The sequence below is a fragment of the Equus caballus genome, chromosome 3, assembly GCF_041296265.1.
Source record: "Equus caballus isolate H_3958 breed thoroughbred chromosome 3, TB-T2T, whole genome shotgun sequence".
NCBI lineage: Eukaryota > Metazoa > Chordata > Mammalia > Perissodactyla > Equidae > Equus > Equus caballus.
In genome coordinates, this window is record NC_091686.1 from 87194972 (window position 1) to 87208441 (window position 13470).

The window sequence follows — 13470 nt, forward strand, 5'->3', positions numbered from 1 at the left end:
ATGCCTTTCATCATAATCTAGTTGAGTGTTTTTTTTTTTAAATTTTGAAATATATAGTGCCAGCATTGTATTTTATCGTGTCTAGGATTCTACCTTGGGCATAAATTCATCCAACAACAACTGACGAGTATCAAATGTTTTTTGGGTTTTTTTTTTTGAGGAAGATTAGCCCTGAGCTAACTACTGCCAATCCTCCTCTTTTTGCTGAGGAAGACTGGCCCTGAGCTAACATCCATGCCCGTCTTCCTGTCCTTTATACGTGGGACGCCTACCACAGCATGGCCTTTGCTAAGCGGTGCCATGTCCGTACCTGGGATCCAAACCGGCGAACCCCAGGCCACTGAGAAGCAGAACGTGCGAACTCAACCACTGCACCACTGGTCCGGCCCCTCAGATGTTTTTAAAGTGAGAGTGTTATTCATACTATATTATTCTAACATAATATTTTATAGCTCAAGTCACTACTATTGTAATAAACCAACCCTCCAAAATAAAAATTACCATGAGCAGACTAACAGATTTAACCAGCATTTCCTAACAGTGTTCTATAAGACATTAGTGAGGGTTCCTCCAAGAGATTTCTGATGGTCAAATCTATTTGGCAACTATGCCCTGTGCCCTCCTCTTAAAGATTCTTAGTACAAATTGCCTCTGAGAAGTTGTTACTGAAAAAAAAGTACTCTATTTTGTTTAACACAGTGCTTCTCACACTTATTTAAGAGTAACAGTTTCAACAAAAGAATGTTGTAGTAGAAATCTGTTTATAATCTGTAACATATAGTCAACTGCTTTAGAAATTTTTCAGATAAGTCGAAAGAGGGACCATCCGCTCTGATTCAAGTTTTTACAAAAGCTCCATTGTATTCAGAGGCGTCCTAGACGCAGTTAGCTGGCAAAGCACACTGACTGCAGGAAAGCCAGGAGAGGTGATTTAGAGAAAAGAGTAAAATAAGAAGATGTGTGACAGTAGACTCAGAAGACCATGGCTTGTATTGCATGGTTAGGAGTTTGGTGAGAATTAGCATAGGCTTAATAAGAAAAAAGCACAGGCTGGAAATCATATGGGTTTGGGTTCTGGTTCTAGACTCACTGCATTCTAGCTAGCTTACTCAAAACCCCTGAGCTTCATTTTCCTCTTCTGAATAATGGTAAACATAACACATACCTCACAGGGCAGTTGTATAAAGTAAATAAGATAATGAGAGATACGAGAGCAGCACAACAGGAACCCAAATAATTTAATGTTCCTTTTCCTTCTTGAAAGACACATTCACCTTCAGGCAGGTTACCAGGCTCACAATGGGTTTTAAAAATCCAAATTATCTGCTGTCACAAAGCATTTTTAAATATCTATCTAAAATATCAATATCCACTGTCCTGTGATACTGGGCTGAACACTGTTGGAGTCCCGGTGCAGCCTGACGGAGTTCAGAGGCACTCTTACTCTGATGGCTGCTCATTAAGGTGTCCACCACACTTCCTCATGAGTCTCACATACATGGTGACACTGAGCCGGTACCTTGCTAAGTCCTCAGTTACTGGAGAAGAACCCTTTCCTCAAGGATCTCCTTGCCAACATCAGTAGAAGAGAGTGGTAAAGTCTGAGAGACTTCCCTCTCACTCAATGTTTAGTCAACCAAGGGACGTGTGGGTAATGTTGCAAAGGCCTACGATTGATTATACTGTCATCTCGTGCTTGTGAGGCTCCATGGATTGGAGCAATATTTCCAGAGGCATCTTTCTCAGAATGTTAATATCTATTAGGCAAAAAAGGAAACAAGAGTTTCATACTGAAATAAGTTTAAGAAGTGTTTAAGCAGGTTTCTTTATTGCAGCGCTTCTCAGAGAGTTTAGTGAGTACTGAGAATCTCCAAGAAGAGGTTAGTATGTACATGCTTCCCAAATTTATTTTGTAGAGACATTTGTTTTATGGAACATGTTTGGGATTGAGTTAGACACCTTAGAAGCTAACAGTGATTTCATTGTATCAATAATCTCCACATTGACTGGCTTCAGAACATAAGGACTCTACTGTATTCTGAAGTCAATCTAAAACTAATAAAATGTTTATAACTTCTACCTGCGTGATAAACGCTATTGACATAAGTCAACCCATTATGTCATTCAGGAAATTGATAACTGCATGACTGAGGACCTGTGCCGTGACCATGAGAATAAAAGAGATACTACGGGGCTGGCCCAGTGGCACAGCAGTTAAGTTTGTGTGCTCCGTTTTGGTGGCCCGGGGTTTCCTAGTTTGGATCTCAGGCATGGATCTACACACTGCTTATCAAGCCATGCTGTGGCAGGTGTCCCACGTATAAAGTAGTGGAAGATGGGCATGGATGTTAGCTCAGGGCCAGTCTTCCACAGCAAAAAGAGGAGGATTGGTGGCAATGTTAGCTCAGGGCTAATCTTCCTCAAAAAAAAAAAAAAAAAAAAGAGAGAGATACTAGAGCTGGTCAAAGTTGAACCTCTGGTTGGCAAAATTGCGTTTATAAAAAGTATTTTCAAAATGAACAGGAGAAAAATCCAGGAACTCAGGACCATAAAAGACCCTAAAGGCATCATAAAACAATACAGAAAGAAGAACACAGAAGATTTAAGGAAAGACCCACATCAAAATGAAGCTGCGGGCATAGAGCATTCTTCTGCTTTAGTTGGTCTTTAGTTGGATTAATTAACAAATTAATCCCTAATGACTAAGATATTTAGTGACTGAATTGAGGAGAAAGTATAGAATTATCACATGCAATTCTTACCTGTATGACTGTATCCATAGGCGTTTTTCCTAAGATCCAAATCTTGCTCATTGGGATCCTATATTACAAAATTGACTGCTCCCTACTCCTCCTAGTTCCACTTGTACCCAAGGTTTTTATTTCATTTCCCACTGCCACCCCACTCCCATTGGAGGGGCTCACCACTCCACCTCTACAACTTTGGCTTAAGGGTGGACGCAAACGCCTTCTTCTACCTTCCTCGGATTCCTCAATACTACAGATCTGAAGGAAAAAGCCAGAGGCCAATAACCACGCACTGACAGTTCGTCCTCCACACCACCTTCTCCCACAGTCCTGTGGTTCTGAGCCTTTGCCTGCCGCACACACTGTCTGCCCCAAATGCTTTCCCTTCCTTTTCTATTCTGTAGTTCCTACTCATGAGTTTAATCCGAACTCAAATTTTACCTCTTTTGCTCAGCCTTTCTTGATCCCTCCTCAACCCTTTAGAGCTGATCACTCCTTCTTTGGGCCCTCACTATACTTTGGATTAACTGCTATTACTGCATCTTTAATACAGGACTTGATTGATTGATTGATCTGATTATGTCTGCCTCCTCTACCTAGAACAAAACTGAAGGATGGGGGCATGTCTTATTCATTTTACATCCCAGTGTCTAGTATTATGCCATTATCTCCCATTAATCCATTAATTAACTCATTTATCTCACAAACATTTATTGTTGACCTATGGCACCAGGCACCCCTCAAGGAAAGAGGAGTGCATAGGACAGACAGAATCCTGGTTTGCACGGAACGCACATTCTAGTTGGAGGAAACAGCAGATCCAAAACACTAACCTATAAACAAATAAGTAAGATACTTCTAGATTGAGACAAAGAGAGATGGGGGCGGGGCATGCAGGGAGAGAGGAAAGGAGTACTTTGGAAAGTACTTTGGATTGGGCGGCAGGAAAGGTTTACTGAGGAGGTGACATCTGAGCTGAGACCTCAGTGACAGGGAGGAGATAGGCAAACAAAGATCTGAGAGAACAGAGATCCAGGTAGAATGAACAGCATGCTTGTTGAATGAAAACCTCTAGAGGATTAAAGAAGCACAGAGACATTAGGTAATACGAACCCAACACTCACAGGCCTCAATGACATTCTAATTCCCAAAGGCTGGCGTGTCTTTGCCAGCACCCTGTCTAGGATCCTCGCTCTCTGGCTCTCAACTTGCCACCCATGAAAGATGCTATCTTACAATATTCCACTTCTAGACATCACAGCTCTCAGTGGGCTCTCAAGCTGATGTTCTCAACCTGGGCTTCACAGATGGGATTTTGGAATCATAGGCAAAATTTTTATAGACGCTAATTTTTCAGGTCAAAGGATCTATAGCTTTCTTAAAATAATCTTTAGTCTCCAAAAAGCATAAAATCATCTTGTCTAGAGCAAGAGTGAGAGATGATCTCTTATTTTAAGAAGACCATCTTATATATAAAGGTGTGGTAGTGAAAACAACACCAAAACAATAACGTCAGAGAGTCCATATAATCAAGTGACACATGGCATTGGAATATAGGTCAAATGAAAACAAAATGGACTGAATGGGAAGACTGAGCCTGTTAAGCAGCTTAATTTAACAGCTTTTGAAGTTGCTTTATTGAGAATGGACATGTGAGACACTGTGCCAGATGCTGAGGATTCACGATGAGTAAGTCCTCGCTCTCAAGGAGCAAATGGTACTATATGTCAGAGGTGGAAATAAGTCCAATGTAATAAGGACCAAGGGAGGGAGGGAATGTGTAGGACACAGAGCTCAGAAGCTGAGAGAAGTCTTCAGAAGAGAGGATATTTAAGGAATTTTTTTAAAGAAATAAATATGTCATCAGATTTGGTAGATCAGGGTAAGCTGTGAGGGAAAATAAATTTTAGACAGGGGAAATGGTATAGACAAAAGCACCAAGACTTTAAACTAAGAAATAATCATTTGTTCCAAGAAGAGAGTGAGGCTGGATCAGGAAACCAAGAGTGGGTATAGCACAGTCCCACCTGGTTGCTAATATCACACTCCTTGCAAGTAAATACGAGTCAACATGTGGTTAACTTCAGGTAGGTGGAAAATGTAAAATATCAGTAGAGGAACAGGTAGAAAGACAAGAGGAGAAAATATATATCTATTTCTGATATAGCCTTAAAGTGAGTACTGAGCAGAGGTTATCTGCATTCTTTCCTTATTTTTTTTTCATAAGTTGGAGAAAAATGAATTCTAGATGTTTGGAACAGCCTGACATAAGGCAAAGATACAATATGACAGGTTTTATATCCTAGTGCCCCAGAAATGAACAAAATGAGTTGCACTGAAACATTCACCCTTGTTGCTGCAATTTTTGTTGGTAACTTTGAAAAGAGCCAGGAGATTCCCCTCAAGGCCTTTCCAGGACAAATACGACTGATGCGGTCTTCATAGATCATGCCACTACTATGAAAATCAAACAATAAATTCAATATAGAAACACAAAGTTTCCCCAAAGCTGATTCATTCCTGTTATGTCACTTATTTGACAGTTCACCAACCAGTTACCAGTCTTATGGCTGGGGAACCCTTACCTTGGTAAAACACAAGAGTTAATGGAATGTGGAAGACAAAAAAGGCAGTGGAAATTTTATAGAGTAATTTTAAGCACAGCAAAACTTTTGATTTCTAATTCTTTCATACAAGTATCTTTCTTCTTTCCCATCTTCCACATGGTCTTCCATATTTTTCTGCAGTAACATGGATTTTTCAATGGGTGTAACTAGACAGTACCCAAAACTTGCCCCTCAGACTCAAGTATACACCTTGTTGAGCTGTGAAATGGAAATATCAGAAAATGCCATTCTGAGGACTAGGAACGGGGAAGAAGATACAGGTTTGGTGGGATTTGGGGCAAGATTACAGAAAGATAAAAAGGTCTTGGAGGGTACCAAAAGGCCTTTGAATTTCCCTATGACTTAGACATACGTACTTACCTGTCTATGGCATAACTCTGGTAAGCTTTGCTGGTTCTGAGAGTGAGCCACGATCCTTAAAGCAAGGCAGCCTTCTTCAGGCTCAGGCATGATCAGCCCTGATTAGAAATATGTTTTTTCAGAAATGATATACTATCTCTCAACACTGAAGTATCCCCCAAATTAGGAAGTTGTGATATTGTTTGTTTATACTTCTAATAATGTGTGGCAATCACACTGAACTGCAATTACGTAGCCTCTTCTCAGGTAGAAAAGACAACATCGTTTGGCTCTGTCATAATCACAAGGATGTTCTTTCAGCATTTATTAAGGATGCGCAAAGTCAAGTCATGCATTCACACTTACAATGGGGCTACTGAAAGCAGCCTGTCTGGAGTGAGGCACTTCACTGGCTCCTTCTCCACTTCCTAGAACGAAACAGCTCCCAGCAAGATGATTCGAGGATTTCCTTCCCAAAGGTCCATTATGAACTGCCCTGCAGCTGGGGGCCCTCAGTTTCGCCATATTGCTGAGAGAACCGCTGAGAGTGTCTGCAAAATCGTCATCTTCAGAGACAGCCTCCTGATAGGAGTCTAACCTCTTGGCTGAGGGATAAAAATTACACTGGGTCATTACCTGAGAAGAACCACTTGCAAGTTGAATATGTCAGGCATTTACTTAAACAGCTATGTCACACCATGTCCTCCCTTTTCAAACCTGGCCTCCAAACTCCCCTCCCTCAATACACCTAGTTAATGAACTTACCTCATTGAGAAAAGTAGAAGCAATCACATAAGAACCCCCTCCTTTTCCCATCATCAAATCTACCAACCTATCTCCATCTGTATCCAAACTCTCTGTCTTCCCTCGTACTACTATGGATAACGTTTTAAATGCCAAACCCTGCACTTGTCATCTGCATCCCACTCCTCTGGCCTTCTCAAGGACTTCACCCTTCCAGCTCTCCTCTCTTTCACTTATACCAATCTCTCCTCAACCAATCTCATGACTTTATGTCAAGGTCACCAATGATCTCCATGCTACCAAATCTAATGGTCGCATCTGTCCATATCTTATTTGAACTCTTAGCAATATCCAACAGAGTTGACCATTCTCTCTTTGAATTCAACTTCAGAGTTGACCAAATAGCTATTTGGTTTCCGTGACACCATGGGTACCTGTTTTTCCTCTTACTTCAATGGCTGTTCCTTCTTAATTTCTCCTGCTGTCTTCTCTTCTCCTCAGCCCTCAAATATTGGGTTGCTGCAGGAGCTCCTTTCCTTCTCCACCTATATACTCTTTGTTGGTGATGTCATCTGTCCCATCTTTGAAATATCATCTCTGTGCACAAGAACTCCAAATCTATACCTTCACCTCCAAGCTCTGACTGGAATCCAGAATCATATATCCAACTCTCCACTTGACACTTCCAGCTGGATGTCTAGGAGGCTCTTCAAGCAGATATCTGCAAGGCTCACTCCCTCACCTCCCTCAAGTCTCTTATCATGACCCCTTGGCAGTGAAGACTTCCCAGATCTAGCCACACTATTTATTATAAATCCTGTCCCAGGACTTACCACGATCTATACACTATATATGTTATTCCTTTTTATTTTTTGAATCATCCAGTAGAATATAAACTCCAAAAGTACAGAGAATTTCGTCTGTTTTGTAATATGATATTCCCAGATCCTGAAGCAGTGAGTGATAGAAACTCAATATAATACTCGTGTAAATAAATAATAGATAACTTACATTTGACATGGTCAAAATAGAATTCTCCTCCTCTTCCCTCTCAAACTTACTCTTTTTCTGGCTTTCCCCATCTTTGAAAATGGCACCTAACTATCTATCTAGTTACTTATTCCAAAAATCTAGGATTCTCCTTGATTCCTCTCTTCTTCCCCAGCCCCCATATCCAGATCGTCACCAACAGCTGTCCATTATTCATCCAAAATATATCCCAAGTATCTCAACTTCTCTCTACCTCCATTACCTTAGTGCAAGGCACCATCATCACTCAACTGGACCAGTGCAATGGCCTCATAACTGATCTCCTTGCCCCTCTGCAATCCATTCCTCAAACAGTAGCTAGAGTGATCTTCTTAAAAGATAAAGCAGATCAGATCACTCTTGCATAAAACTCTCCAGTGGCTTCACAATTCACTTAGAATAAAATCTGAACTCTTAATCTTGGCTTATATAACTCAAAAGGATCTGATTTCTGCTGACCTTTCTAACTTTCTTGCCCATCCCTCTTCCAGACTTCCACTAAAATCTAGCCTCATTGGTCTTCTTTCTTTACTTTGAAAATTACCAAGCTCATTTCAGCCTGAGGGCCTCTATACTAGCTGCTCCCTCTAATTGCAAGGTTTTTGCCCCTGAACTTCAAGATTATGTTATTCAGACCTAGGCTCTAATGTCCCCCTTTGAGAGGCCTTGCTCAACTATCCAATCCAAAGCTGCCTTCCAATCATTGTATATCATATCACCCCATTTTAATTCTCTGCAAAGCACTTTTCATTGTTTAATATTTCTCTTGACTTAAAAATTAATTTATTTGTGACTATTTTCTCCAATAGAAGTGAGAGCAGGAGCCTTGTCTGTCTTGTTTATCATTATGTTCAGTGTCTGGAATATAGAGCAGACCATCAATACATATGTGCTTGTTGGATTGCTAGTTGTCTGTATTCAGGCCAAGTCTAGCTACTGAATAAAGTAAGGCTTGTGGCAAGTTAATTTATAAAATAAAGACTATTTGCATATCCTATTTATTTTAATAGTTTCTGACTAGTTTTTCAGGACAAGGAGAGGCTAAGAGGCAATGTGGTGATCCTGGGTTCTAGAAGCCAACTCTTCCAAAGACTAAGTGGCTTTCAGCAAATCACTTGCTCTTTCTAGGCCTCTGTTTTCTTATTGGCAGAATGGACAATTTGGATTCAATGACTTCAAGATCCTTTCCAGTTCTGCAGTTCTGCAAGTTTCATCATATTCTCTGCCTAAAAGATATAGAATGTTTCCCTGTAGCACCTTTCAGCTTCAAAAACCCATCCACTTATCGCATTCCAAACATTCCGAAGTTCTCCCTTCTCACCTGTGCCTTTGCTCAGAATATCCATTCTTTTCCTTTCCACTTCAATAAATCTTGAACATTTCAAAAGGCTTGGTTCAAATGCCAGTTCCTCACTGATGACCTCTGTAACTGTACTGGCTCTCACTCACTGGGCCTTTAGAGCTACCATGTGCTCAGTGTTACTACATGCCAGGCATTTGTCCCATTTCATCACCATAACCTGCTGAGGTAGACACCACTAATACCTCCATTTTAGAAATAAAGACATCAAAACTGAGTAATCTTCCCCATCTCACAAAGTGATACACATTGGTCTTATATCCAGTTCTATAAGCTCCACAGCCAGTGCTCCGAGTCCTCATGTTATATTGTTTCAAAATATCGCCATATCTGTTAACATATATTTTTCCTTATAATTTTACATAGTCAATCTTCCCCTGCTTGATTTCCATGAGCCCATGTTTTGTAGTTTAAATAAATAAATATTTAGTAAATGAATGTATGAATAGACATAGGAATGAAACATCTCTAGCATCAAGGGAAAGCTGTATGGTAGTGACTTAGTTATTGAGTACCTCCTTTTTATCAAGCACTTGGTTAGGTCCTTTCAATAAACATCTCTATCTATATATTCCCTTTTCACCTTAAAAATAATGCTATCAGGTAGGAACTATCACTGCTCCACTTTGCAGCTGTGGAGACTAAGATCCAGAGAGAATAAGTACTTTGACCATGCTTAAACAGCTAGTTGTGAGTAGAGTTGGGACCTGAATTTAGGTTTTTCTGACTGAAAAGACAGTACATGTATCCACTACATTATATCTCCTTAGCGGTTACTTATATACGACAGGTTAGCTCAGAGATTCTCAACAAGGGGTGAATTTGTCCCCTAGTGAACATTTGGCAATGTGTATATATGCTTTTGGTCATTACAACTGGGGGAGCAGTGCTACCAGTGTTCAGTGGGCAGAGGCCAAGGATGCTCCTAAACATCTTATAATGCATGCGACATCCCCCACAGCAAAGAGTAATCGACCCCCAAAAGTCAATAATGCTGAGGTTGATAAGTCTTTGTGTAGCTATAGAAATTTATTGATGATGTGACACCATTTTAAAAATAAGTAGAGTATTATAAAACATATTTAAACATGGAGGCTATACTTGAGGAATTTCCTCTAGCCATCATTAGGGAAAGTAGTCATCATGCAACTGTGTAATTTGTACAATGCCAGAGAGCTCAGCTATTACTGTAGGACAAACTTGCTGGGTAAGCAGAACTCCAAGAGTAGAGTAAAAATTCATAGAGTAATCTGTAATCATTTTGTGGAAAGCTATGAGAAGTAAACAGACTAGTAAAGTTACAATGTGATTCAGAAAACAAAGCTACTGAAGCAATACTTCTAGACTCAGTAAAAATTTTTCAAAAATTGGGTATGAGAAGCAAGGGCTTATTATCATATTGGTAAACAAAATCTACCCAAATGATCATGAAGACTTTTCCTATGTCTCTGAAAGTAGGTTCTCATTAGTTCCACGAATGCCTCAAAGAGGGGCAGGAATTCTTGCCCTATGACTCATAAGAGAAAACATACAAAGTCCTTTGTCTCAAGGTAAATCCTGGGTTAGGTACTAGGTTTACTACTTTGTTTCTCTTTCTTATTTAATCTCTAATCTGTCTTCTCTTCTGATTCCGCTCTTCAAATATCCAGTAACCTGTCCATAGTCTACTACTTACGTTTATTTGTATACGGAAGAAGTGAGCGTGAGACTATGGAACAAAAGTTTATCACACTTTTCAATGTACTCGCCAAAGGGCTGCAAACAGGGGTGAACAGCACAGCACAGTCAGATGAACTTCTTTCCACTGTACCATCCACATACCTTCCATCCAACATTTTGCTATGAACTAATACCCTAACCATTTCCAATGTTCCACTTTCACCTGCTTGTAAACAGCACACTCAGCTGAGCTTCTTCCAGCTGTATCATCCACAAATCCCTGACACACTAACCTTTCATTCTAAGCTAATTCCCCATACATTTCCAACATTCCAAGAATTTCTTGTCTATTATCCCTCAAGGCCCCAAACTTCGATTGGTACAAAAATCTACCTCTGAAACTGACTGCCTGAAAATCAAACAATATGGAACAAGAACACCAACTTTAATCTTATGACACTTAACAAGGCATTTTTATGTTTCCATGTCTGTCTCCCACATTGCACCATGAGCTCCTCAAAAGACAAGCTTATTTCTTATTTTGACAACAATAATAGCAGCTAACACTTACAAGGAATTTATTGTGTGCCATGCTGTAAGAGTCTTTTCATGAATTATCTTCTCTTATCCTCTTAACACCCAATGAAGTAGATACCATTATTGATCCTTTTTGTTGAGGCCCAGAGAAATTAGATAACTTTCCCAGGGTCACACAGCTTGTAGGCTGTGAAGAAGGGAATCAGACTCAGGAGGCCTGATTCCAAAATCTGTTTTGGGAAACTACTAAATGCTGCTACCATGTACATCAGATTCACAAACTGTGCATCATAAAGGCACTCTCCAGAGAAACCCAAATTGAAGGACATTCTACAAAATCCTTCAAGAGTACCCGTCAGAACTCTTAAGTTCATCCAAAATGGAAAGTCTGAGAAACTGTCAAGTCTAGAGGAGTTTAAATGATGACAAGTGTTATGTGCTCTCCTAGATGGGATCCTGGGACAGAAAAGGGACACTAGGTAAAAACAAAGGGAATCTGAATAAAGTATGGATTTCAGTTAATAATGACATATAAATATTGGTTCATTCTTATGACAAATTTATCATAAGACTAATGTAAGATGCTAACTGGGGAAACTGAGTGGAGGGGCACAATAGAACCCTCAATAATATCTTTTTAAGTTTTCTGTAAATCTAAAACTATTCATTATTCTCAGCTAAAAAGTTTATTATTAAAAAAGGCATTCTCTTTCAGTAATCTTTTGAAGGAGAGTTAAAAAATTTTTTAAATGCATATAAATCACTTGGGGATATTATTAAATAACGATTTTAACTGAAGTTTTAAAGAGGGGCCTGAGATACCATGTTTCTAACACATGCCCAAGTGTTGCCGATGCTGCTTGTCCATGCACCAAATTTCTAAGCTGCAAGATTTTAAAACATAAAATGGTATCATCAGATGTGTTTATTAGTTCGATTGCATATGTGCAAGGGGGTATTTCCTAGCAGCAATATTCTTCATGGAAGTATCTCCCAGGCAATGCTTTGCCAGAAAATCTTGAAGGGTTAATGAGTTTTCATTTCAGTGAAAATTACTATGTCTCAGAGTTAAGCTCTGGGGAGAATTAGTCCCTACCATTACCCTCTTCAGCATTCAGAGGGAGAAAGTGTGTGTGTGTGTACACATGTGCTTGTTTTTAAACCATTACTAATGACCAGCTATTTTTCACATTTGCATTGTGATTATGTGATGAATACTCAACACTTTCTCTCTCAGGAGGCTCTAAATGTATCAATGGTAGAGAAGTGTTCACGGGCAAAGTCAGCACCTTCTAGAAGTAGTGCAACACTCCATGGTTCACAGACGGGTGTCTTATCAACCAAACTTCAGTCAGGATAGCATTTGGCGCTCGGTCACTTGGTATCTTCTCTGCATGAGGGGCCACAGAAGAGAAGTACTCATGGGGCGGGAGCGTGCACGCTCAGGGACTGGGGTGGGAGAGGGCTGGTATTAACCCTCTAAAATGCTACAAATACAAAAATAATGCAGCGCTTTCTGCTGTATGTTTTGTGAAACATTACTGCTATAAGATACTTCTCGAAAATAGGGATTATAGTCAAAGAATTTTGGAAAACGCTAATCTCACAAATGGATGTAGAAGTCTAGCTACAGTGATGTTCACTGCAGCATTCTTTGCCACAGCAAATGACTGCTGACAGCCTAAACCAACGGTGGACTAGTCACATAAATTTTGTTAATTATTACAATGTAATACAGTGTAATCACTAGAGCAATAAGGAGAGAATGGAAAGGTGGTCATGATGAAGTCTTAAGAAAATGGGGATAAAAGTAAAAGTACACTGTAGTGCCACTTTCATTTGAAAAACACATAAATGTGTACATTTCAAATGAAATGCACTAAAATGTTAACAGTGGTCCACTCTGGTGGGGGTTATTGGTGGCTTTTAAATTTTCCTCTTTGGGCTTATCTGAATTTTGTATAATATTGCTTTTGTAATAAAAATACAATAAAGAAGATGAAACAAGGCAGAGAATCATCATCTCCAATATGACTAGCTATTTTTTACATTTAAATAGTGATTACGTGATAAATACACAACATTTTCTCTTTCAAACTGACAGGTAACAACAAAGCTGGCTTAAAAATATATATATATACCTAGGATAAAATATAATATATTTTTTAAAATTTTGGGCAGGATGGGATGTCTAAGTTTAACATTACTGTAGAAATCATAATATTCATAATCTTACTAATATTCATAATAATTGACAAAACTTATTTAATAAAGATATAAAACTTCTGACAAGAAGAGACAGCCTAGCAAAGTTAAGAGACTGGTAGGCAGAACTCTAAGATGGGCCCCAGGATTCCTGCCCCCTGGTGCACACACCTTGTGAATATGACGGGATTCCACTTCTGTGATTAAATTCGTTATGTCTCAA

The 13470-nt window shown here is 39.5% G+C and overlaps 1 protein-coding gene across 2 annotated transcripts in view; it reads right to left on the reverse strand.

Moving 5' to 3' along the window:
- The window catches only part of ATP10D (ATPase phospholipid transporting 10D (putative)), a 109985-nt gene that overhangs the window by 35677 nt on the left and 60838 nt on the right, over window positions 1-13470 (reverse strand). For both annotated transcript variants that reach the window (XR_011437132.1, XM_023638138.2), the window contains exon 10: window positions 6080-6318. Coding sequence is in view for 1 of the 2 variants with exons in the window: in XM_023638138.2 (XP_023493906.1) it covers window positions 6080-6318 (239 nt within the window). In the remaining variant the exon portion in view is untranslated. The remainder of the gene's footprint in view (window positions 1-6079; window positions 6319-13470) is intronic.